The sequence below is a fragment of the Pseudophryne corroboree genome, chromosome 1 (assembly GCF_028390025.1).
Source record: "Pseudophryne corroboree isolate aPseCor3 chromosome 1, aPseCor3.hap2, whole genome shotgun sequence".
NCBI lineage: Eukaryota > Metazoa > Chordata > Amphibia > Anura > Myobatrachidae > Pseudophryne > Pseudophryne corroboree.
In genome coordinates this window covers 1,117,604,580-1,117,631,062 of record NC_086444.1, presented here as the reverse complement: position 1 = coordinate 1,117,631,062, position 26,483 = coordinate 1,117,604,580, and the positions used below count along the sequence as shown (strand labels likewise).

The following is a 26,483-nucleotide window of genomic DNA, read 5'->3' as shown; positions in this document are numbered from 1 at the left end:
CTATGCTGCGACCGGGTTCACTCGTGGTAGCGTCTGAGACGGAAGCGAGGAAACAGTTCATGGCGGGAGACTCGACGGAAACTGGTCATGAACCGGGGGGAGGGGCGACCAGGAGAGCGTCTGACTCCCCCTGCTGACATCAACCCTAGGCATCGTGGCCTCATGCTATTCCTGGAGCCTATGATCCCTAAGGCCTAGTGCTGGAGCACCCATGGAGGCGGCACGTCAGCTACTGTTTGGTAGTCTCCTCCTAAAACAGTGCGGCTGTGTACGTATTCCCCTTCTAAGCGGAACCGATGCCTTACCTTCTCCCCGTGCTCCAGCCACAGCCTGGTGACGTCTGATGGACCTGCTAGTATATCCGACACAGACGCCCGCCGAAACAGCACTGTACTCGTAGGTAAGAGTTGTCGTGACCCGGCGGAGAGTTGTTGGAGCGACTCCTTCTAATATGCGTATAAGATGCTGTTTAGAAAGGTCACTCAAAAAACTAGTAAGACTATAACAATAAAATAAGAAAACTTAGGGCTGCTAAAAAAACAGCAGCCCTCTGACCATCGTCCAGCTCCTGCCGCACCAAACAAAAAACTGATTTGCCTGAGCCAGTGGGCGGGAATATATGGACAGGCACGTTGCATGCTGGGATGTCGGAAAGCTTTGACTGATTGGTGCAAATCTGCTGTCGCTCCATCATATCCCATTGTTATCCTGTGGACCCTGCCGGAGGAAATAGCAGCTGAGCATGTGTTCTAGCAGTGCTTCTCACATCCAGTACTCGGGACACACTTGTACCACTTTCAGACAGAAAACCCGGTAATTACCCAGCATTTCAGTGCCAGGTCGTGTTGCCGGGCTCTGTCTGACCCCCCTTACACACAGACAAGCAAATTACCGGGTCGAGAATTTCGACCCGGTAATTTGCGGATCAACACGGGTATTTTGTCTGTGTGAAAGGGTTAACCTAGGTCTCCAACTCTGGTAAATTTCAGGGTCAAAGTCCCAGGAATTTCAACCCGGGTTGTCCCTTTGCTTTCACACACAAAAAGGACCCGCGTTTTTCATGAAATTACCGGGTAGAACGTAAGATGCATTTAGTTAAGTCCCAAAGTAAAGTCACATTATTCAGTTTGTATGAAAAAACATAAGAATGGAGCCACAACAGTACAGGCAACTTGTTTATTATAAAAACATTATCAAAATATTTCCATTAAACACATTTCAAACTATTCACTTCACAAGATACACAGAATTAATTACAGAGTAACAGGTATTTATAAAAATCAGATGGTAATTTGGATCGGAGCTGGTGCCCTAAAACAATAATAAAACAACTGATTAAAAGAAAAAATTATAAATATTTGTATTACAAATTCAGCAGTTTCTAGTATAGTACATATGGGGATGCTCTAACGCAGTGGTCCTCAAGACACCCCAACAGTCCAGGTGTTAGGCATATCCCTGTTGTGCACAGATCAAACTGATCTGTTAATTAAGTCACCTCTGCCTAAGCATGGATATCCTTAAAACCTGGACTGTTGGGGTGTCTTGAGAATCGCGTTTTGGAGCCACTGCCCTATTTTATAAGACGCAGGTATTAGAAATTGCAGAATTCACTAAAGTAGAAACAAATTCAGAACTTTTATTACAATGTGCTTTAGAAGTATATAATTAGCACCAAGTATACTGCAGGCTGGTGCAAGTGCACACTGATTGTAATGACAAGTAGAAGAGCAAGAGTACGGAGAGGGGCAGGAGGAGGGACCATAAAGGACCATATAGGAGAGTAGGTAATTACTTCCATGCACATGAAGCATCTACCTCTGACTGCATAAGGCTAATGATATTTATCATGGGAACAAGAGAGGGAATAGCTGCTTACACCATCCATGTGTTACTGATCATCCTGCTCCTGTCTGAGATACACCGAGCAATCCTGCACCTTCTTCAGCTGGCTGGCCGTCACCTTCTCGGAACACATGGGGCAGGTGCTTTCTGACTCCAGCAGTCTGGGGAGGGGGAGAACTTTATTGTTTCATGTATCAATGTCACCTCACTGAGAAACTTACTCCACAAAAGTGGAAATAAACTTTATTACAGGGATTATGGTCCTCATTCAGCTTGGATCGCTATGTAGACTGAAATTGCAATCATCTCAAAACTGCTACTGCTAAAAATTGCATGCGATAGAAAGGTAATTGACACCCATCGATACGATCGCCACTCTGCGGATGCTGTAGCAGAATTGCAATCCATATGCAGAAATCGAGAACCATCTAAAGTTTTGGCTAAGCCAGCGCTACTCAGAATAATGAGAATGCAGTCGGCACCATGTTTTTATTTGCAATCGACTGCAACGGACGTCTGATACACGCCTTGAAAACATCAATGATCCGCCTGCATTTTTCCAACCACTCCCCACAAATGCCACGTGTACACCCATGAACAGTCACTTCCTGTCAATCAATATGCAATCGCATTTCAATGAAGCTGCAATCACATTTTACAGTGCATCCGCAGTCTGCTGATAATCGCCCGATTTGCAATTTAGTGATCCAACCTGAACCTAAAGTTTATATAACGTTAGCCTATGCTGCAGCTTCACAATACTCCGTTACGCCTGGGCCATAGAAAGTAGACAGCAGCATTGCGGAGAATGGCAGGAACTGCATGCAGGAGACAGACTATGTACTATAGAGCGTATACACATCTAACTACTGCAGTGGAGATCGGGTGGTTTATGGAATAGGGACCCTTTTGAGTTTGTTTTCCACGTCTAACCCCTACAAAGTAAAGAAAATCCACAGATGGTGTAAATATATACAGTGGAGCCAGCACCAGGCAGAGCAATAGGCAACATGAAGCATAATGTTTTGAGCGCATTAGGTTACATCCTCACTGTATAGGTGATAGGTAAAATCTACATATCCATTTACTTCTACCAGATACTTGGCTACTACAATACTAGAGCAGTCACAAAAACACTGAGGTTTATGGAGTACAAGTGCTCTATATGTACACAAGTTCTCTATGTAACCCATAGCAAGAGTCTCCATTTGAACCTCTTGAGTCGGTGGACCTTAAATGGCTCACGGTCAAGGTTCTGTTCTTGCTGGCTATTACCTCTGCAAGACGGGTGTCGGACTTAGGTGCTTTGTCCCGTCGTCCACCCTTTCTGATATTTCACCGTGACCGGGCGGTTCTACAAACTCGACCAGGTTATTTACCTAAGGTGGTGTCATCTTTTCACCTTAACCAAGAGATTGTGGGTCCGGCCTTTATCTCTTCGGAATTGTCTCCCAAAGAACGTTCCTTGGATGTGGTTGGGGCTCTCCGTATCTATGTGGAGAGGATTGCCTCTATTAGGAGGTCAGATACCCTTTTTGCCCAGTTTGGTTTCCGCAAACGTGGCTGGCCTGCGAATAAGCAAACATTGGCCAGATGGATTAGAATGGTGATTGCACAAGCTTATGCGCAGGCTGGACTCCCAACCCCCGGTGCTATTAAAGCCCATTCTACTCGGTCTGTTGGACCCTCTTGGTCGGCCCGCCGTGGCGCATCCGCAGAACAATTGTGCAAGGCGGCTATGTGGTCCTCAGTGAACATGTTTCTTAGGTTCTATGCCTTTGATACCTTCACCTCCCAGGATGCTTTCTTTGGACGCCGGATTCTCTCATCTGCTAAGGCACATCCCCTCCCTCGAGGAACTGCTTTAGGAAATCCCTGATGTTTCCCTGTGGAAACCAATGTAACCTGCTGCAGAAAAGGAGAGTTATGGTAGACTTACCATTGTCAACTCTCTTTCTGCGAGGTACATTGGGTTCCACAGGGCGCCCACCCTGACACACCTAGCTTCTTTGGGTTGTATGGCATTAGCCGCTGGTACCTTCTCCTGTCGTGAGAATGTGGTTCTATGTGACTAACATCTGCCTTCTCTCTTGCCTGCTCCTGCATTGGACTGGTTAACGAAACTGAGCTCACAGTGCCTGGAGGCGGGGTTACAGAGGAGACCCCAATGCTTCCTGGGACAGGTAAAGCTTTAGCCTGTTGGTGCCTCTGGATCAAGATCCACTCTACACCCTATTGTTTTCTCTGTGGAACCCAATGTACCTCGCAGAAAGAGAGTTAACAATGGTAAGTCTACTATAACTCTCCTTATTGCATGGCTTTTGCTGTTACAATAAAGGGCATTATTGCAAACCTAGTTATCTGCCTGTGAAAATGACGGACCAAAATAACAGTAATGTCAGCGGCCACTAGATGGCTCAGTTGGGCTCCAGCTAGTGGCTGCTGGTGCCCAAAACACTTGAATTTCCCCCATAGAGGAGAGGAGCAGCGGTAGCCTTTTATTGTATAGGATGTTTTACTTATTTAAGGGGGACATTTTTTTTTTTTTTTAAAGTAACATTACTACTCACTGGTAAAAAGCATGGAACATGGAAAAAAGCATATCAGTGTGTTTAAGGAACCAGGATCTTATTTTAATAAACAGATTGAAGCTTTAAGTAGTGACAAAAGTGATTGCTGTATCCACAACTTACATTCTGAACTCTGGGTACAGGGCTGGGAACTCACAGTGGGGGCAGACGCACCAGTCCTCTTTGATCATGTGCCGACCCTGTAATACAGAACAGCACATTTCATGAATGAACAGGGGGGGGGGGGAGGGGGGGGTTTGAGGTTAACGTCTCAGGACTTCATATATTTTCTCTGGCATAACATTTATATAGTGGAGCTTGTTCAATGCTGGTTTCTCCTACTGGACTTGTGAGACGCATGCAGTATACCATAGGGTAAAATGTTTAATCCAAAACGGGTGAAGGTCACTTAGCAGATTTTCCTGTATTACCACCCCACCCTCCACATCTAATTGGTCCCCGCACCAAACTACCCTCTGCATCCAATTGGTCCCTGCACCAAACCACTCTCCGCATCCAATTGGTCCCTGCACCAAACCACTCTCCGCATCCAATTGGTCCCCGCACCAAACCACTCTCCACATCACATTTGGTCCCTGCACCAAACCACTCTCCGCATCCATTTGGTCCCGCACTTTATTTCTATCATTACCACTGCAAGAGCTTCCAAAAAGCCTTTAACTTCAACTATGGTTGAAAAGTGGATTTTTATATTCATAAACAAGTCCATGAGGGCAATGGCCCAATCAGGTGCCTGAATGAGTTGAAGTTTAACAGTTCGTCACTGGAAGCACATGTTCTGTCATGGCCGGGATACATGGCTAAAGGGCCCTACACATTGAGCGATCCTCTGCCGAGCTGCCTGACGGCGGATACGGCCGACCCGGCGGTGGGGGGGCAGTGAAGTTTCTTCACTCCCCCGTCACCTGGCTCCATAGAAGTGCAGGCAAATATGGACGAGATCGTCCATATTGGCCTGCATGCACAGGCGACAGGGCACCAGCAATGAACGAGCGCGGGGCCGCGCATCGTTCATCACTGGTGTCTCCAGACTCAAAGATATGAACGGTATCTCGTTCATTAATGAACGAGATCGTTCATATCTTTGAGTATTATCGCCCAGTGTGTAGGGCCTATAAGGCTCAGAGGCTGTAATCTTCTTCTGATACACTATGTAAAAGACAAAAGTGATTGGACACTGACAGCAAATAGATCAATGACATTTTATTGACGTCCGTACTTTGTAGGTCCACCACATGCAGTCATTACTGCAGACACCCTTCTTGGCAAACTGTCCATAAGTGGCGGTATGTTTTGCCATTCTTCCTGAAGTACAGTGACCAACCGCTACACTGAAGAAAGTCGAGTCGGTCTAGAACGCACCCATCACTTCAATTCGTCCCAGAGGCTCTCAGTGGGGTTAAGATCTGGACTCTGAGCTGGTAAGTCCATCCGGGTTACTGAATAAGCACTCACTTAGCGGGATAATTGGATAGCCCCTGGTGAGACAATTACCTGTGGTAATTTACTGCGGGTAATTGGATTACCCCACTTATAAAGAACACAGCTGACAGATTACAGGGACAGTTCCTCAAACAGTGTAAACAATAAAAAATAAAATAAAAACAGTAATGCGAGTAAAGGTGTTCCCACCTCCCATCACTGGTAAAGAACAGAGGATGAGCAGGGGGAATTAGAGGATGGAGGAGAGTGTGTGCTACAAGACCATGCCCCCTTCATCACAAGGTCATGTCCCTTTTCAGGCGCTTGGCATGAGCAGAGTCTGTAACTTGGGGTTCGGTGTGTAGGGGGACCCCAAAGCATATTGTTGCACCTGGCCCACCTCTCACTAGTTCCACTACTGTATAGGGTACATAACCCAGACGATTCTGGGTTTGCATTTGTATTTCTGCGTATATACCCAACCCACTACAGCACAGGCGTCAGCGTATACACAAGCCAGAGCCACTGGGGGCACTCCCTTCCAGGCGTCTGGTATGAACTTACGCCCCCTGGTCCTGCAGACGGGATAATAAGTGGGTCTCTTGACTGTATCATTCCCGCATTTATAGACCCTCCTACAAAATCAGAATTTGACCTCAATATGTCATTCGCAGGACTCTGAGGAAGAAAATAACCATGAAGTCCGCACCCGATGTGTATATAGGGTGGCTGCTAAATATAAGTGCTTACATTTGTCACATGGAACTGTATTAGATGTATAATAAATGTAATGGAGCTCTGCTTACAGTAGCTATACAGTATGGCAGGTTATTCTTGCACCCAGGGCAGAGAAGTTCACACTCAGGGAGCTTGAAGTCACAGAATGGACAAGGAGCAGTTTCTTCCTCCAGCTCAGACGTGTCTGGTCGTCTGCCCGAAAACATAAGATACAATTACTGTGAGGGCAGAAATGTTGTCACCAGGGCAGAGCCGACGTTGTGGCACTCAGCTACTACTTACCTGACCATTGCCTCTATCTTCTTCTTATACTTCGCATCTATTTTGTTGCGATACTCAGGCCTCATCAGCATGGCTGCAAAACTAAAGGCAGAATTCTTCAGCCCGGCTCTGTGACACTCAATTACGGTGGAGGTCAGGATTGGGACTATGTCTGTAAAAGCAAGGGTTAACTAAGGAACCGTATATCAAATAAATATCTGGATTACTATAGGAGAGAGCAGTAGTATATGTGCCTGGGTTACGCCGGGAGAGAACAGTAGTATATGTGCCTGGGTTACACCGGGAGAGAACAGTAGTATATGTGCCTGGGTTACACCAGGAGAGAACAGTAGTATATGTGCCTGGGTTACACCGGTAGAGAACAGTAGTATATGTGCCTGGATTACACCGGGAGAGAGCAGTAGTATATGTGCCTGGGTTACGCCGGGAGAGAACAGTAGTATATGTGCCTGGGTTACACCAGGAGAGAACAGTAGTATATGTGCCTGGGTTACACTAGGAGAGAACAGTAGTATATGTGCCTGGATTACTCTAGGAGAGAACAGTAGTATATGTGCCTGGGTTACACCGGTAGAGAACAGTAGTATATGCGCCTGGGTTACATCAGGAGAGAACAGTAGTATATGTGCCTGGGTTACACCAGGAAAGAACAGTAGTATATGTGCCTGGGTTACACCAGGAGAGAACAGACGAATATACGTCTGGTTACACCTGGACATATAATCCCTGGCATTTTATTATAGTTTATGAGTTTTTCTTTTAACTTCTAATAGCTGTTTTATTGATCCAGTGTACCTACAGGCAGGCAGAATGGTCTGAGGCAGAGGTCACAATACAGTGTAGTCAGGGGCCAGGGCAGAGGAAATTGTGCAAATCCCCCTTACAATCACCCATGACAGATGGAAATAACTTCCATACATGTTCTACTAAACGTCCTCTACCTCTGCCTCCTGATACAGCAATAGCATCATTCCCACATAACAACGCAGCTCTACCAATACTTACGGGAAGGGAATTTACTGATATTATTAGCAACACGTATCAGCATGCGAGCTCCTTTCAAATGGTCCCCGCGCTTAACATGGATCTAAAAGAAATTAAGAAAGAGTACATGATTAAGTAAAACGTGAATATTAATGAAGCTGCAGTAGACGGTATCAGTTACACATTTGTGTATATGATAATGCTATTATAGTACATGTCACCAAGGCATTCCAATGCCAAACAGAGTGAACAGTACAGGAGCCATGAAGAGCTATGGGGTCGGCAACCTACTGTGGTGATCTGGCTTCTGGATTCCATAGGACAATCATGTTTATCCATAAGAATTATTGGACTGATCATTTAATCATTTTATTCCCATGAGAATGAATGTAGCCATGATATATTTTACGGCATTACTTCAAATATAAAAATAATAATCAGATAACCGTAATAGTTAAACAATTTCAGAGAAAAGGTGGCACAGGGTCATTATGTATAGACACTACACGACGGAACATAGCGTGAGATAGCAGAAATGTACTGTATCATCCAACAGGATGTTAGTTACTAATTTAGTTTTTTTTTTCTTAATAAATGTTTTTATGGTTTAAAGCACCACATGTATCAACAATATTGTACACAATTTAATATGTAAGAAAGAGGTTACATTTGCATAGCGAACAAACAATTTGGTGTATCATAACAGAGGTAGAGTGACCACACATGAAAGTAGATGAGCAGTTATCGTCACTCCACCTAAAGTTAAAGTAGACATTTATACAAATCAACGTAAATAAGGAAGTAGTCCAATGTCATGTAAAGACATTTGTTATAACGGTAACAATATTCTTATCTGTTTAAATGCAAATGAGTCAATACAAGAGAATGAAGAGGGTGGGAGCCGACGGCGCGCGCACAAAAATAGGGGTGTGGCTTCATAGGGAAGGGGCATGGCCACAGTTATGCCCCCAGTAGTTGTGCCCCCTGCAACTGTGCCCCCAGTAGATTTGACCCCTGTAGTCAGTGGTGCAAGTAGAAAAAATGTCTTACGGGTACTGTGTGCGCGCGCCAAAAAATGGGTGTGGCCAAATGCCACATGGGACGTGGCCAATGAAAATGGGGGCATGGTACACATATGGGGGGAGGGGCAGATACACATATGACCCCAATAGTGCCAGATATATATTGCCCCACAGTGCCAGATAGACATTGCCCCACAGTGCCAGATACACATTGCCCCACAGTGCCAGATACACATTGCCCCACAGTGCCAGATACACAAATGCCCCCACAGTGCCAGATATACATTGCCCCACAGTGCCAGATACACAAATGCCCCCACTGTGTCAGATATACATTGCCCCCCAGTGCCAGATACACAAATGCCCCCAGTGCCAGATACACATGTCCCTCAGTGCCAGATATCCTCCAGTGCCAGATACACATGTCCCCCCAGTGCCAGATATGCCCCCAGTGCTGATACACATGTCCCCTCAGTGCCAGATATGCCCTCAGTGCCAGGTATCCCCCAGTGCCAGATACACATGTCCCCCCAGTGCCAGATACACATGTCCCCTCAGTGCCAGATATGCCCTCAGTGCCAGATATGCCCTCAGTGCCAGATATCCCCCAGTGCCAGATACACATGTCCCCCCATTGCCAGATATGCCCCCGGTGCCAGATATGCCCCCAGTGCCAGATATGCCCCCAGTGCCAGGTATACACAAAGCTCCCCCCCCCCTGCTGCTCACCGCTGCTGCTGCTGTGCGCTGTCCTGTGTGTGTGAGGGGAGGAGAGCGCAGCCTGCGCCTCTCCTTCCCCTCAGTGTCTGGCGGGTGCGGGTGTCTTCGTTCAATTCAGCACCGATCCGTGAGCCAATCAAAGCTCGCGTCCGCGAGCTCTGATTGGCTCACGGGCGGCGCTGAATTAAATGAAGACACTGAGGGGCAGGGGAGGCGCAGGCTGCGCTCTCCTCCTCACATATCAGCGGCGGTGAGCGGCGGTGCGGTGGTGAGCGGCGGGGAGCAGCAGAGGGAGGGAGGGACGAGGAGCGGCGGCCCGTCGGTGTGGGTATGGCGTACCCACGGCTAAATTCTTAAGGGTACGCCGTACCCGCACACTTGCACCGCTGCCTGTAGTTCCGCTCACAAACACAATAATAAACAAAACACACAATACTTACCAGCCCCGTTCCTGCTTCTCGACCGCTGCTGCGCAGCCCTCCGTCTTTGGCCGCCCGCTCCTCTCTACGGGAGAGACGTCATGACGTCTCTCCCATAGCAGCGCAACACAGACACTAGAGGTCAATTATGACCTCTAGTGTCTGACAGTGGCACCAGCTGCAGCGGGCACCCACACAGCCCACGGCACCTGCTGCAGCTGGGGTGCGGCGGGCGCCCGCCCTGCTTGCCCGTGCCTAGAACCGCTCCTGATTCAAGGTCAAAAAGGGAGATTGAAGTCAGAGCTCCTACTATATGCTGAAGGAAAGATCTCCAGAAACTCTCTGTTGTTCATACCCCATGGTGTTTTTTTAGAGCATCTTCAATTCTACCTTGAAGTTCCCTAGATAAAGTGAAAACATAGTTTTCCCACATTTCGAAAAATTTCTGGGTTAAGAGCTCTTATTTAAGGAATAATTGAGTTATTTTAAATGAAGGCTACGGACTGGTTACAGCATAAACTAGCTATTAGCACTATGTGATTACATCAGATTCTTTGTAATTTAGCTAATCTGACAAATAAGAGAAGTGAGCCGATGCACTTTAAATTTCTTCACTGGGTGTGCTGGCTCCTCCCCACTATGCCCCCTCCCACAGGCAGTTATAGGTAAAAACATGCCCGCAGGAGAAAGGACATATATGAGTGAAGGAAATATGACAACAAAGGGTGGTGAGATTTATAAACCAGCACACCACTAACATACAACGACCAGCAACGGCTGGAAGAACAACAGCAACAGCTGAACAGGTAACCACATAAGAGACAACCTGCAGAAAACTCAATTCACTGAGGCGGGCGCCCAATATCCCTTATGGACTTTAAGAAAAGGAATTACCGGTAGGTAATTAAAATCCTATTTTCTCTAGCACCCATAAGGGATATCGGGGAAATCTAGTACGATGGGACGTCTCAAAGCTTCCAGAACGGACGGGAACGTGCAGAGACTGCTGCAGCACCGCCTGCCCAAACTGGGTATCCTCTTTGGCCAGGGTATCAAATTTGTAGAACTTCACAAAAGTGTTCTTCCCCGACCAGGTAGCAGCTCGGCATAGTTGCAAGGCCAAGACTCCACGGGCAGCCACCCAGGAAGAGCCAATTAATCTTGTGGAGTGGGCCTTCAGAGACTTAGGAACAGGTAAGGCTGCCGACACATAGGCCTGGTGGATAGTAAGCCTAATCCAACAAGCAATGAACTGCTTCAAAGCATGGTAACCTTTTTTCTGCGCATCATAGAGCACGAACAAAGAATCCGTCTTTCTGATCCGAGCTGTTCGCTTGACATAGATTTTCAAGGCACGCACAGCATCCAATGCCTCCGGAGGAGCAGAAGCGTCAGAACTGGACGGAACCACAATAGGTTAATTCAGATGAAACGCGGAGACAACCTTCGGCAGGAAATGCTGTCAAGTCCGGAGCTCCGCTCTGTCCTCGTAAAAGACCAAGTATGGACTTTTACCCGATAAGGCCCCCAATTCTGAGACACGTCGAGCAGAAGCCAGGGCCAGTAACATCACCGTCTTCCACGTGAGGTACTTGTTTTCTACCGTCATCAGAGGCCCAAACCAGGAGGGCTGTTAAAATTCCAACACCACATTTAAATCCCAGGGTGCCGTAGGCGACACAAAAGGAGGTTGTATGTGGAGTACCCCCTGCAAGAAGGTCTGAACTTCTGGCAACACTGCCAATTTCTGCTGGAAGAAAATGGAGAGAGCTGAAATCTGGTCCTTAATGGAGCCCAGACGTAAGCCTTTATCCACACCAGCCTGCAGGAAACATAAGAAACGTCCCAAGTGGAACTCCGCAGGCAGATACGTGCACTCCTCGCACCAAGAGACATATCTTCTCCAGATATGATGATAGTGCTTTGACGTCACAGGCTTCCTGGCCTGAACCATGGTAGCAATAACCTTTTTGGAAAAGCCCTTGTGAACTAGGATGTTCCGCTCAACCTCTATGCCGTCAAACGAAGTCGCCGTAAGTCCTGGTAGACGAACGGTCCTTATTGAAGAAGATCTCTTCTGAGAGGTAGAGCCCAAGGGTCTTCGACAGACATGTCCAGAAGATCCGTACCACGCCCTCTGAGTCCAATCCGGGGCAATCAGAATTGCCTGGACTCCCTGATTTTGCATGCACTTGAGCACCCTTGGGAACAACGGAATCGGAGTAAACAGATAGACCAGCCGGTAAGGCCAAGGCGATGTCAATGCATCTACTGCCCGAGGGTCCCTGGTTCGTGAGCAATACCAAGGAAGCTTCTTGTTGAGACGAGAAGCCATCATGTCTATCTGCGGGCAGCCCCACCGGTGGATGATCTGTTAGAACACCTGATGGTGGAGCCCCCACTCCCCCGGGTGGAGATCATGACAACTCAGGAAGTCCGCTTCCCAGTTGTCCACACCCGGAATGAAGATTGCCGACATTGCTCTTGCATTTCTTTCCGCCCAGAGGAGTATTCTTGACACTTCTCGCATGCAGGCTCTGCTTTATGTTCCTCGTCGACTGATGTACGCCACTGCTCTGGCGTCCGACTGTACTTGGATCGCGTGATCCTTGAGCAGAGGAGAGGCCTGAAGCAGAGCATTGTAGATGGCCCAAGTTCCAGAATGTTGATCGGAAGGAGGGCTTCGTGGGCTGACCACCTGCCCTGGAACTGCGCCCCTTGGGTGACAACTCCCCATCCTCTCAGACTCACATCCGTTGTGAGGAGGATCCAATCCTGAATACCGAAACTCCAGCCTTCCAATAGATTGGAGGATTGCAGCCACCACAGGAGGGAAATCCTGGTCTGAGGCGACAGCTGTATCATCCGGTGCATCTGAAGATATTATCCGGACCATTTGCTCAGGAGATCCAGCTGAAAAGTCCTGGCATGGAACCTCCCATATTAATTTGCCTCGTATGAGGCGACCATCATTCCCAACAATCTTATGCAAAGATGGATTGACACTCGAGAAGGACGGAGCACCAAGCGAACTATCTCCTGAAGTGTTCTCACCTTGTCCTCTGGTAGGAACACCTTCTGGGCCACAGTATCGAGCAACATGCCCAGGAACAGGAGCCAATGAGTCGGCTCCAGGTGGGACTTCTGTAAGTTGAGGATCCACCGATGACGTGACAGAAGTTGGATAGTGCGGTCGATATGGAGCAACAAAAGCTCCCTGGATCTTGCTTTGTTCAGAAGATCGTCCAGGTAAGGGACAATGTTGACTCCCTGGACCCGGAGCTGGAACATCATCTCCGCCATCACCTTCGTAAACACCCTCGGAGCTGTGGACAGGCCGAAGGGCAGTGCCTGGAAATGGTAGTGATCATCCAGCAGGGCAAACCTCAGGTACGCCTGATGAGGTGGCCAAATCGGAATATGGAGGTAGGCGTCCTTGATGTCCAAGGAAACCATGAATTCCTGTTCTTCCAGGCCCGCGATCACTGATCACAAGGATTCCATTTTGAGCTTGTACACCTTCAGGTAAGGATTCAAGGACTTTAGATTCAAAATGGGTCTTTCCGAACCGTCCGGTTTCGGAACCACAAACAGGTTGGAGTAACAACCCTTGCCTCATTGTGGTATTGGTACTGGAACAATGACGTGGGACTGGACCAACTTTAGGATGGCTGTTGCAACGTAACCTGCATATCCTCCAAAGCTGGTAAGCTTGATTTGAAAAATCATTGGGAAGAAGCCCTGTCGAACTCCAGCTTGTAGCCTTGAGAAACGAGATCCCTGACCCAGGTATCCTGGCAGGTAGTCTCCCAGACGCGGCTGAAGTGACGCAGTCAACCTCCCACCTCGAGATTCCCTCGGGGTGGGTGGGCGGACATCGTCATGCTGAGGACTTACTGGAAGCAGAACTGGTGGTCTGTTCCCGAGAGCTGGTGCTTACAGGCTTTCTTGACTTATCTCTGGTGCCTCTAGTCGCATTGGAGGCACCTCTGGCCTTAGAGACCGAAAGGACGGTAGACGGCCCCGGGTAGGAGTGTCTTGCCGGCGGGGCCCCAGAGGGGAGAAACGTGGATTTCCCAGCCGTAACTTTGTAAATCCACGTATCCAATTCAACCCCAAAGAGCCATTCCTCCGAAAAGGGGAGGGATTCCACACTGCGTTTGGATTCCGCGTCCGCTATCCACTGGCGCAACCACAAGGCCCGGCGCACCGAAACTGCCATAGCAGAGGTCCTAGCATTAATGTTCCCCTTGAGGGAATCACAGAGGACGCGTGTAGTGTCCTGAATGTGCTTTAGGAGGGTCACCATAGTGACCATGGGCATAGCCCCAGAGAGGCCCTCCTGAATTTGAATGGCCCATGAATGAATGGCATGGGTCATCCAGCAACCCGCAATGACCGGCCGTTGCGATACACCTGCTGCCATGTAAATAGATTTGAGTGTAGCTTCTATTTTCCTATCCCCAGGATCCTTTATAGTAAAGGAACCCGGGGCAGGCATCACCACCTTTTTGGACAGTCGAGAGACTGATACATCAACCTCCCGGGGTTCCTCCCAAAATTTCCTACCTTCAGGAGCAAATGGGAACGTGCGCAAAAACCTTTTGGACACTTGGAATTTTTTGTCTGGATATTTCCAGTCCAACTTGAATAGGTCATCTAACTCTGTAGAGTCAGGGAAAGTGACATTAGGCTTGTTTTGTGTAAAGAAAAACGACTGCTGTGACGCAGCGTCCTCTAGAGGGAGCTTTAACACGTCCTGTATAGCCAGAATTAGGGGTTCAGAATCGGTATCCCCACTAACGGGGTCCAAGTCCTCCCCATTCTTTTATATATCCTCATCTGTGTCAGATAGTAGAGCAGGCAAATCACGCTTTTGTTGTCCTGCACGAGAGAAGGGGGGCTGTGTAACATCTGCCCTAGCAGCTAAATCTGCAACAGCCTGTTTTTTGAACATTAGCAGTGAGCTGTGATGACATATCAGACATCATATTTTTCAGAGACCCTAGCCATGCGGGCTCTGGACCCTCTCCTCCAGCCCTTTCACTGATCTGTGAAGATTGGCTGCACTGTATGTGAGAGGAGACACACAGAGAGAAGGACACCAGCACACCCCCAGCTGCACAGCCCAATTGAGGCTGATAGCTAACTAAAACACAGTAAACACTAATAATGTCTGTCCTGTAGAGGACCCAGACAGTATACAATAGCGGCTCTCCCACTTTGCTACACCCTGTACCAGTGTTTCAGCGTGGCTTGTAAGGCAGGAAGCGCTGTGTGTGCTGTCTGTGGCTGCATTAAGCAGAGGAAGGCGCCAAAACGCTGCTTGTCCGGCTCTGAGGTAGCTCCGCCCCATCCAATGGCGCCGGAGCTATAATGATTATTTATACTGGCAAAGTCTCCCGTTTGCTCAAAAACATAACAGAAGTGCTAGTTCAAGCGATTGGCAGCCAGTCTACACGGGGGACACTAGCGGGACCCCCCCCCCAGGAGGGTCCCATACGCCGCGCCTGCGTTCAGCCGCACTTTGAACCGGGAGACCCCTCTAGCGGGGCCCCCGGTTTATACTCACCACAGACGTCACCTTCAGGCAGTGTTAGTGGTGTGCGGCGTGCTGCGATTGTGACAGCCAAGGCGCAGTGCCCCGCTGAACAACAACCCCTCAGGACGGTGGTCCTGCAGCGGGGAACTGAATCTGCACCTCGCAAGGCTTGTGACCGTCCATCCTCTCCTGAGGGCACTTTTTTCTAAACTGCCTGTGGGAGGGGGCATAGAGGGGAGGAGCTAGCACACCCAGTGAAGAAATTTAAAGTGCACCGGCTCCTTTGGACCCCGTCTATACCCCATCGTACTAGATTCCCCAAAATCCGTTATGGATGCTAGAGAAAAGAAAGAAGTTTAGTGTATAAAGATGCTCTGCCTATTTGTGTATGTTATATATGGTATAATACAGCCCCTACGATGTATTATATCGCCTGGTAGCTCTGTGGTTATATGAAAGTAGAGGCTGGAGGCCAAGTGCCTTTATACAGGTCAAAGAAACCTGAGAGGACCTCTAATATGTGTAATCATTTACAGTAGATCCCTGATAATGTACATATTGTCCTGATGAACAATGATTGATGACATCAGGCCAGTTATTATGTATAGGAGATTATACATCTATAGCATCACTGTAGTAATATAACAGCATGTAACTGCTCCCAATACCTTGACCAGGATGTAGCTGTGCAGTATCATCAGGTTTGTCACCATTTCTGCAGGGATCTTAATTTTCTGTGTTTTCAGTTCCATGTACATACTGAAGAGCACGTCATGCGCATTTCGGTAATTACCTTTCGATTAAAAAAAAAAGTGATTTTTTTTATTTTAAATAGAAAACAAGATAAAATATCCCCAACAGAGCGACTCTATTCACTCTTTGATAAGTTGCAATGAGAAAGAATGTACTTAAGTCCTAGAGGGGTGAATAAGCGACCGGCCGCTGATGCAAGCCGTTATAATTGGCGCAGCAGAGACTGGCCACATCACTCGTTCTCATTGCAAGTATCATTGCTGTATTATGGTTTGTTTTTTTCATTGCACATCAATAAAGACTACTCCAGGAGAGAAGGAAGAAGACGCATGATGAATTTAGGTATATTACATAAAAAATAAAAGGTACACAAGGAATTTGGGGAGTTTACATTTTAATTAAAATACTTTTCTGAGATGTCTAGTTTTCTTTTTCTATTAGATACTGCTGTGCACCAATATATACCTGTAAGTCCCTTTTTTTCGAATGTATTCAGTTTAGTTACACAATAAAGGCACATGCTGACTCGCTCTCAGTGTACCGGTATTTGTATGTTCCTGGTAAAGGATCAGAAGAATACGCAGAAGGTGTGCCACACGTCAGTATTCCTGTGCCCCCACTACATGCACAGCCCTGATGCTCCACTTACATAAACCCAGACATAGGTCCACATTTTACTAAGTAAGTGCAGTGTAGCAACGTGGATCTTTATTGGGCCATAACAGGACTAATGCTCAACTCTAAATCAGGGACAATGTCTGCCCATAGTGTGTATGTGAGTGACACGGGACACAGAGTGAACTGGTATAAAGCAAACCCTCTGTATACAGCAATAATCAGCCGGAGCTTCTGGCTGTATACAAATATCCTCTGGATGGTAGAGACTACTTCTAGTGACCTGCAGACTGCTCCTCCCGGGCTATGATGATGGCTGTGCGGGCCGCCTCTCTGTATTGCTTCAGAGCCATGTACAGGCGGAAGAGATACTTTGCATCCTGAGAAAGAGAAACAGTTTGCTGTCTGCGACGTATATTACATTATATACAACAATAACAGGACAGGGATTATACCTTCGGCATGCCGTCATTCTCCCCCATTAGATAGTCTATCAACTGATTGGTCAGCGGCTCCTCTTTGGCCTGTCCAACCTATTCAGAGAGCAGGGTTATAGGGATAGAAATCACACACGGAGAAGATACCCATTAGATCAATGTGTGACAGTATATTATATACATGTTATAGTCATTATTATAATTACTAACTATTCTGCATTGTCTCACCGTTTCAATTGCCATTTCTATTGCTGTGTTTTCATCGCTAGCTGAGCACTTTAAGAAGTGTTTTAATGCCTAAAACATAAAGCGTAAAAGGGATTATAAGTAGCAATACATGTGAGCAATCAGACAATACAAGTCACAGAGGTGATACAGACGATATAAAGTGATGCAGATGTGGAGTTATGTCTCTGCATTTCTGGTCGTGGTGACCGCTATGTAGAGACTGGGTTATTGCTGATAACATGAGATTAAACTGTATCCCAACTACAGCTGTGCTACCTAGAGTACATCATTATGATTGCAAATGCTAACAATAGTTGAATATAGAGACGTTTTACAGAAATACATACAGCAGTTATTGGGTAATAGGTTTGTTACAGCAATTCATTCACCCACCCTCGCATGCTGTCCACAGAGCAGAAAAAACTTCCCAGCTTGAAAATGCTTCTTCTCCCCCTCGAAGTACAGGGCAATACTCTGGTAATCCTCATTACTGGTGTTCTCGGATCCTACAACACACAGACACTCGCACTTATTTCACACCCTCTGCCAACTCTCAAGACATCTGCCGACTAGTGCAGAGATTCATATACAGCCTTATATCTGACTATTGTTTGCAAACAAAAAGGTTTTCACAAATAATAAAAATAAGAATTTACTTACCGATAATTCTATTTCTCGGAGTCCGTAGTGGATGCTGGGGTTCCTGAAAGGACCATGGGGAATAGCGGCTCCGCAGGAGACAGGGCACAAAAAAGTAAAGCTTTACTAGGTCAGGTGGTGTGCACTGGCTCCTCCCCCTATGACCCTCCTCCAGACTCCAGTTAGGTACTGTGCCCGGACGAGCATACACAATAAGGGAGGCATTTTGAATCCCGGGTAAGACTCATACCAGCCACACCAATCACACCGTACAACTTGTGATCTAAACCCAGTTAACAGTATGATAACAGAAAGGGCCTCTTAAAGATGGCTCCTTAACAATAACCCGAATTAGTTAACAATAACTATGTACAAGTATTGCAGATAATCCGCACTTGGGATGGGCGCCCAGCATCCACTACGGACTCCGAGAAATAGAATTATCGGTAAGTAAATTCTTATTTTCTCTATCGTCCTAAGTGGATGCTGGGGTTCCTGAAAGGACCATGGGGATTATACCAAAGCTCCCAAACGGGCGGGAGAGTGCGGATGACTCTGCAGCACCGAATGAGAGAACTCCAGGTCCTCCTTTGCCAGGGTATCAAATTTGTAAAATTTTACAAACGTGTTCTCCCCCGACCACGTAGCTGCTCGGCAGAGTTGTAATGCCGAGACCCCTCGGGCAGCCGCCCAAGATGAGCCCACCTTCCTTGTGGAGTGGGCTTTTACAGTTTTAGGCTGTGGCAGGCCTGCCACAGAATGTGCAAGTTGAATTGTGTTACAAATCCAACGAGCAATCGACTGCTTAGAAGCAGGTGCGCCCAACTTGTTGGGTGCATACAGTATAAACAGCGAGTCAGATTTTCTGACTCCAGCCGTCCTTGAAATGTATATTTTTAAAGCTCTGACAACGTCCAACAACTTGGAGTCCTCCAAGTCGCTAGTGGCCGCAGGCACCACAATAGGTTGGTTCAGATGAAATGCTGATACCACTTTAGGGAGAAAATGCGGACGAGTCCGCAGTTCTGCCCTATCCGAATGGAAGATTAGATAAGGGCTTTTATAAGATAAAGCCGCCAATTCAGATACTCTCCTGGCAGAAGCCAGGGCCAGTAACATAGTCACTTTCCATGTGAGATATTTCAAATCCACCTTTTTCAATGGTTCAAACCAATGGGATTTGAGGAAATCTAAAACTACATTTAGATCCCACGGTGCCACCGGAGGCACCACAGGAGGCTGTATATGCAGTACTCCTTTGACAAAAGTCTGGACCTCAGGGACAGAGGCCAATTCTTTTTGGAAGAATATTGACAGGGCCGAAATTTGAACCTTAATGGATCTCAATTTGAGACCCATAGACAATCCTGATTGTAGGAAATGTAGGAAACGACCCAGTTGAAATTCCTCCGTCGGAACACTCCGATCCTCGCACCACGCAACATATTTTCGCCAAATGCGGTGATAATGTTTCACGGTGACTTCCTTCCGTGCCTTAATCAAGGTAGGAATGACTTCTTCTGGAATGCCTTTCCCTTTTAGGATCTGGCGTTCAACCGCCATGCCGTCAAACGCAGCCGCGGTAAGTCTTGAAAGAGACAGGGACCCTGCTGTAGCAGGTCCCTTCTCAGAGGTAGAGGCCACGGTTCGTCCGTGAGCATCTCTTGAAGTTCCGGGTACCAAGTTCTTCTCGGCCAATCCGGAACCACTAGTATTGTTCTTACTCTTCTTTGCCGTATGATCTTCAATACCTTTGGTATGAGCGGCAGAGGAGGAAACACATACACTGACTGGTACACCCAAGGAGTTACCAGTGCGTCCACAGCTATTGCCTGTGGATCTCTTGACCTGGCGCAATATTTGTCCAGTTTCTTGTTGAGGCGAGACGCCATCATGTCTACAATTGGTCTTTCCCAACGGTCTATTAACATGTTGAAGACCTCTGGATGTAGACCCCACTCTCCCGGATGAAGATCGTGTCTGCTGAGGAAGTCTGCTTCCCAGTTGTCCACGCCCGGGATGAACACTGCTGACAGTGCTATCACGTGATTCTCCGCCCAGCGAAGAATCTTGGCAGCTTCTGCCATTGCACTCCTGCTTCTTGTGCCGCCCTGCCTGTTTACATGGGCGACCGCCGTGATGTTGTCCGACTGAATCAACACCGGCTTCCCTTGCAGGAGAAGTTCCGCCTGGCTTAGAGCATTGTAGATTGCTCTTAGTTCCAGAATGTTTATGTGAAGAGACTTTTCCAGGCTCGTCCATACTCCCTGGAAGTTTCTTCCTTGTGTGACTGCTCCCCAGCCTCTCAGGCTGGCGTCCGTGGTCACCAGGATCCAATCCTGAATGCCGAATCTGCGGCCTTCTAATAGGTGAGCCTTCTGCAACCACCACAGAAGTGACACCCTTGTCTTTGGTGACAGGGTTATTCGCAGGTGCATCTGCAGATGCGACCCTGACCATTTGTCCAACAGATCCCTTTGGAATATTCTTGCATGGAATCTGCCGAATGGAATTGCTTCGTAAGAAGCCACCATTTTTCCCAGGACTCTTGTGCATTGATGTACTGACACCTTTCCTGGTTTTAGGAGGTTCCTGACCAGGTCGGATAACTCCTTGGCTTTTTCCTCGGGAAGGAAAACCTTTTTCTGGACCGTGTCCAGAATCATTCCTAGGAACAGCAGACGAGTTGTCGGGATTAATTGGGATTTTGGAATATTCAGAATCCACCCGTGTTGTCTTAGCACCTCTTGAGATAGTGCTAATCCTGTCTCCAGCTGTTCTCTGGACCTTGCCCTTATCAGGAGATCGTCCAAGTATGGGATAACTAATACGCCTTTTCTTCGAAGAAGAATCATCATCTCGGCCATTACCTTGGTAAAGACCCGAGGCGCCGTGGACAATCCGAACGGCAGCGTCTGAAACTGATAGTGACAGTTTTGAACAACGAACCTGAGGTACCCCTGGTGTGCGGGGTAAATCGGAACGTGGAGATACGCATCCTTGATGTCCAAGGATACCATAAAGTCCCCTTCTTCCAGGTTCGCTATCACTGCTCTGAGTGACTCCATCTTGAACTTGAACTTTTTTATGTAGATGTTCAAGGACTTTAGATTTAGAATAGGCCTTACCGAGCCATCCGGCTTCGGTACCACAAATAGAGTGGAATAATACCCCTTTCCTTGTTGTAAGAGGGGTACTTTGACTATCACCTGCTGAGAGTACAGCTTGTGAATGGCGTCCAAAACCATCTCCCTTTCGGACGAGACGGTTGGTAACGCAGACTTCAGGAAACGATGAGGAGGATCCGTCTCTAATTCCAACCTGTACCCCTGAGATATTATCTGCAGGATCCAGGGGTCTACCTGCGAGTGAGCCCACTGCGCGCTGTAATTTTTGAGACGGCCGCCCACTGTCCCCGAGTCCGCTTGAGAGGCCCCAGCGTCATGCTGAGGTTTTTGCAGGAGCCGGGGAGGGCTTCTGTTCCTGGGAAGGAGCTGCCTGTTGGTGTCTCTTCCCTCTGCCTCTGCCTCGTGGCAGGTACGACAAGCCCTTTGCTCTCTTATTTTTGTAGGAGCGAAAGGGCTGCGGTTGAAAGGTCGGTGCCTTTTTCTGTTGGGGAGTGACTTGAGGTAAAAAGGTGGATTTCCCGGCAGTAGCCGTGGCCACCAAGTCTGATAGACCGACTCCAAATAACTCCTCCCCTTTATACGGCAAAACTTCCATATGACGTTTTGAATCCGCATCACCTGTCCACTGTCGTGTCCATAAGGCTCTTCTGGCTGAAATGGACATAGCACTCACCCGAGATGCCAGTGTGCAGATATCTCTCTGTGCATCACGCATATAGATAAATGCATCCTTTATTTGTTCTAACGACAGCAAAACCTTGTCCCTATCTAGGGTATCAATATTTTCAATCAGGGATTCTGACCAAACTACTCCAGCACTGCACATCCAGGCAGTTGCTATAGCTGGTCGTAGTATAACACCTGCATGTGTGTATATACTCTTTTGAATAACTTCCATCCTCCTATCTGATGGATCCTTAAGTGCGGCCGTCTCAGGAGAGGGTAACGCCACTTGTTTAGATAAGCGTGTGAGCGCCTTGTCCACCTTAGGGGGTGTTTCCCAGCGCGCCCTAACCTCTGGCGGGAAAGGGTATAATGCCAATAATTTTTTTGAAATTATCAACTTTCTATCAGGAGCAACCCACGCTTCATCACACACGTCATTTAACTCTTCTGATTCAGGAAAAACTGTTGGTAGTTTTTTCACACCATACATAATACCCTGTTTTACGGTATCTGTAGTATCAGCTAAATGTAACGTCTCCTTCATTGCCAAAATCATATAACGTGTGGCCCTACTGGAAAATACGTTTGAATTTCCACCGTCGTCACAAGAATCAGTGCCTGTGTCTGGGTCTGTGTCGACCGACTGAGGCAAAGGGCGTTTTACAGCCCCTGACGGTGTTTGAGGCGCCTGGACAGGCATTAATTGATTGTCCGGCCGCCTCATGTCCTCAACCGACTGTTTAAGTGAAGATAAACTATCACGTAATTCCACAAATAAAGGCATCCATTCTGGTGTCGACCCCCTGGGGGGTGACATCTGCATATTTGGCAATTGCTCCGCCTCCACACCAATATCGTCCTCATACATGTCGACACCACGTACCGACACACACAGCAAACACACAGGGAATGCTCTAATGAAGACAGGACCCACTAGCCCTTTTGGGGAGACAGAGGGAGAGTCTGCCAGCACACACCAAAAAGCGCTATATATAACAGGGATAGCCTTATAATTAAGTGCTCCCTTATAGCTGCTTTAATATATACAATATATAGCCATTAATGTGCCCCCCCTCTCTGTTTTACCCTGTTTCTGTAGTGCAGTGCAGGGGAGAGACCTGGGAGCCGTCCTGACCAGCGGAGCTGTGACAGAAAATGGCGCCGTGTGCTGAGGAGATAGGCCCCGCCCCTTTCTCGGCGGGTTCTTCTCCCGCTATTATTTTAGTCAGGCAGGGGTTAAATATCTCCATATAGCCCCTGTGGGCTATATGTGAGGTATTTTTAGCCTTTTATAAGGTTTTTATTTGCCTCTCAGAGCGCCCCCCCCCAGCGCTCTGCACCCTCAGTGACTGCCGTGTGAAGTGTGCTGAGAGGAAAATGGCGCACAGCTGCAGTGCTGTGCGCTACCTTATGAAGACTGAGGAGTCTTCAGCCGCCGGTTTCTGGACCTCTTCACGCTTCAGCATCTGCAAGGGGGTCGGCGGCGCGGCTCCGGGACCGGACTCCATGGCTGGGCCTGTGTTCGATCCCTCTGGAGCTAATGGTGTCCAGTAGCCAAGCAGCAAATCCACTCTGCACGCAGGTGAGTTTACTACTTCTCCCCTAAGTCCCTCGTTGCAGTGATCCTGTTGCCAGCAGGACTCACTGTAAAGTAAAAAAACCTAAACTAAACTTTCTCTAAGCAGCTCTTTAGGAGAGCCACCTAGATTGCACCCTTCTCGTTCGGGCACAAAATCTAACTGGAGTCTGGAGGAGGGTCATAGGGGGAGGAGCCAGTGCACACCACCTGACCTAGTAAAGCTTTACTTTTTTGTGCCCTGTCTCCTGCGGAGCCGCTATTCCCCATGGTCCTTTCAGGAACCCCAGCATCCACTTAGGACGATAGAGAAAAAGACGTATAAAAAAAGGATGATATTGTGAATATTACTAAGGGCCTGAGTCACATTTGAATCCAAACCCGATGGTTTGAGTGCAAATATGATGTTTGGGGATCTGCGCAGGCATGATGATTTACAAGCTGTGGCATTTTGAGGGCGGAGCACTGGCAGCACCCGGCACTGTTCTTCAAAACATGAGAGTGTCGCCCCCGTTTTAAAGACATGATGAGTCCAGGGTCTGTATCGTCGGAGGCAGACTTTCTGGACCCTGGTGTCCAGATCCTACAGCCAGCCTGATTAAGCTTAAGCTTACGCAGGCTGCCGGTTTCTGAAACCATTGCGAATCATGGGTGATGATTAATTAGATAGAACTGCACAGCTGCTACCTTGCATCAGACACAGTGACTAAAAGCATCCAGCTATAATATAAGCGTAGATCTGTATGCGGCATCAGACCTAGTGACTGTCAGTGTGATTAGAAGATGGACAAGCGAACACCTATAATATCAGCGTAGATCTGTATGAGGCATTAGACACAGTGACTGTCAGTGTAATTAGTAGATTCACAAGCATCTAGCTATAATATCGGCATAGATCTGTATGCAGCATCAGACACAGTGACTGTCAGTGTGATTAGAGGATGCACAAGCATACAGCTATAATATCAGTGTAGATCTGTATGCAGCATCAGACACAGTGACTGTCAGTGTGATTAGAGGATGCACAAGCATCCAGCTATAATATCAGCGTAGATCTGTATGCAGCATCAGACACAGTGACTGTCAGTGTGATTAGAGGATGCACAAGCATACAGCTATAATATCAGTGTAGATCTGTATGCAGCATCAGACACAGTGACTGTCAGTGTGATTAGAGGATGCACAAGCATCCAGCTATAATATCAGCGTAGATCTGTATGCAGCATCAGACACAGTGACTGTCAGTGTGATTAGAGGATGCATAAGCATCCAGCTATAATATCAGCGTAGATCTGTATGCAGCATCAGACACAGTGACTGTCAGTGTGATTAGAGGATGCACAACCATCCAGCTATAATATCAGCGTAGATCTGTATGTGGCATCAGACACAGTGACTGTCAGTGTGATTAGAGGATGCACAAGCATCCAGCTATAATATCAGCGTAGATCTGTATGTGGCATCAGACACAGTGACTGTCAGTGTGATTAGAGGATGCACAAGCATCCAGCTATAATATCAGCGTAGATCTGTATGCAGCATCAGACACAGTGACTGTCAGTGTGATTAGAGGATGCACAAGCATCCAGCTATAATATCAGCGTAGATCTGTATGCAGCATCAGACACAGTGACTGTCAGTGTGATTAGAGGATGCACAAGCATCCAGCTATAATATCAGCGTAGATCTGTATGCAGCATCAGACACAGTGACTGTCAGTGTGATTAGAGGATGCACAAGCATCCAGCTATAATATCAGCGTAGATCTGTATGCAGCATCAGACACAGTGACTGTCAGTGTGATTAGAGGATGCACAACCATCCAGCTATAATATCAGCGTAGATCTGTATGTGGCATCAGACACAGTGACTGTCAGTGTGATTAGAGGATGCACAAGCATCCAGCTATAATATCAGCGTAGATCTGTATGAGGCATCAGACACAGTGACTGTCAGTGTGATTAGAGGATGCACAAGCATCCAGCTATAACATCAGCGTAGATCTGTATGCGGCATCAGACACAGTGACTGTCAGTGTGATTAGAGGATGCACAAGCATCCAGCTATAACATCAGCGTAGATCTGTATGCGGCATCAGACACAGTGACTGTCAGTGTGATTAGAGGATGCACAAGCATCCAGCTATAATATCAGCGTAGATCTGTATGTGGCATCAGACACAGTCACTGTCAGTGTGATTAGAAGATACACAAGCATCCAGCTATAATATCAGCGTAGATCTGTATGCAGCATCAGACACAGTGACTGTCAGTGTGATTAGAGGATGCACAAGCATCCAGCTATAATATCAGCGTAGATCTGTATGCAGCATCAGACACAGTGACTGTCAGTGTGATTAGAGGATACACAAGCATCCAGCTATAACATCAGCGTAGATCTGTATGAGGCATCAGACACAGTGACTGTCAGTGTGATTAGAAGATACACAAGCATCCAGCTATAATATCAGCGTAGATCTGTATGCAGCATCAGACACAGTGACTGTCAGTGTGATTAGAGGATGCACAAGCATCCAGCTATAATACAGCATAGATCTGTATGTAGCATCAGACACAGTGACTGTCAGTGTGATTAGAAGATACACAAGCATCCAGCTATAATATCAGCGTAGATCTGTATGCAGCATCAGACACAGTGACTGTCAGTGTGATTAGAGGATGCACAAGCATCCAGCTATAATATCAGCGTAGATCTGTATGTGGCATCAGACACAGTGACTGTCAGTGTGATTAGAAGAGGCACAAGCATCCAGCTATAATATCAGCGTAGATCTGTATGTGGCATCAGACACAGTGACTGTCAGTGTGAATAGAAGATACACAAGCATCCAGCTATAATATCGGCATAGATCTGTA

General features: G+C 47.4%; 1 protein-coding gene across 1 annotated transcript in view; it reads right to left on the bottom strand.

Moving 5' to 3' along the window:
* Positions 1 to 1,162: 1,162 nt before the first annotated feature.
* The window catches only part of WDR19 (WD repeat domain 19), a 237,992-nt gene continuing 212,671 nt past the window's right edge, over positions 1,163 to 26,483 (bottom strand). Inside the window, exons 25-35 of the mRNA XM_063957071.1 lie at positions 17,992 to 18,104; positions 17,599 to 17,667; positions 17,389 to 17,466; positions 17,217 to 17,313; positions 16,234 to 16,358; positions 7,884 to 7,965; positions 6,879 to 7,029; positions 6,665 to 6,788; positions 4,539 to 4,615; positions 1,880 to 2,006; positions 1,163 to 1,311 (exon numbers count right to left, since the gene is read on the bottom strand). Of these exons, the coding sequence (XP_063813141.1) occupies positions 1,892 to 2,006; positions 4,539 to 4,615; positions 6,665 to 6,788; positions 6,879 to 7,029; positions 7,884 to 7,965; positions 16,234 to 16,358; positions 17,217 to 17,313; positions 17,389 to 17,466; positions 17,599 to 17,667; positions 17,992 to 18,104 (1,031 nt within the window). The 3' untranslated portion in view covers positions 1,163 to 1,311; positions 1,880 to 1,891. The remainder of the gene's footprint in view (positions 1,312 to 1,879; positions 2,007 to 4,538; positions 4,616 to 6,664; positions 6,789 to 6,878; positions 7,030 to 7,883; positions 7,966 to 16,233; positions 16,359 to 17,216; positions 17,314 to 17,388; positions 17,467 to 17,598; positions 17,668 to 17,991; positions 18,105 to 26,483) is intronic.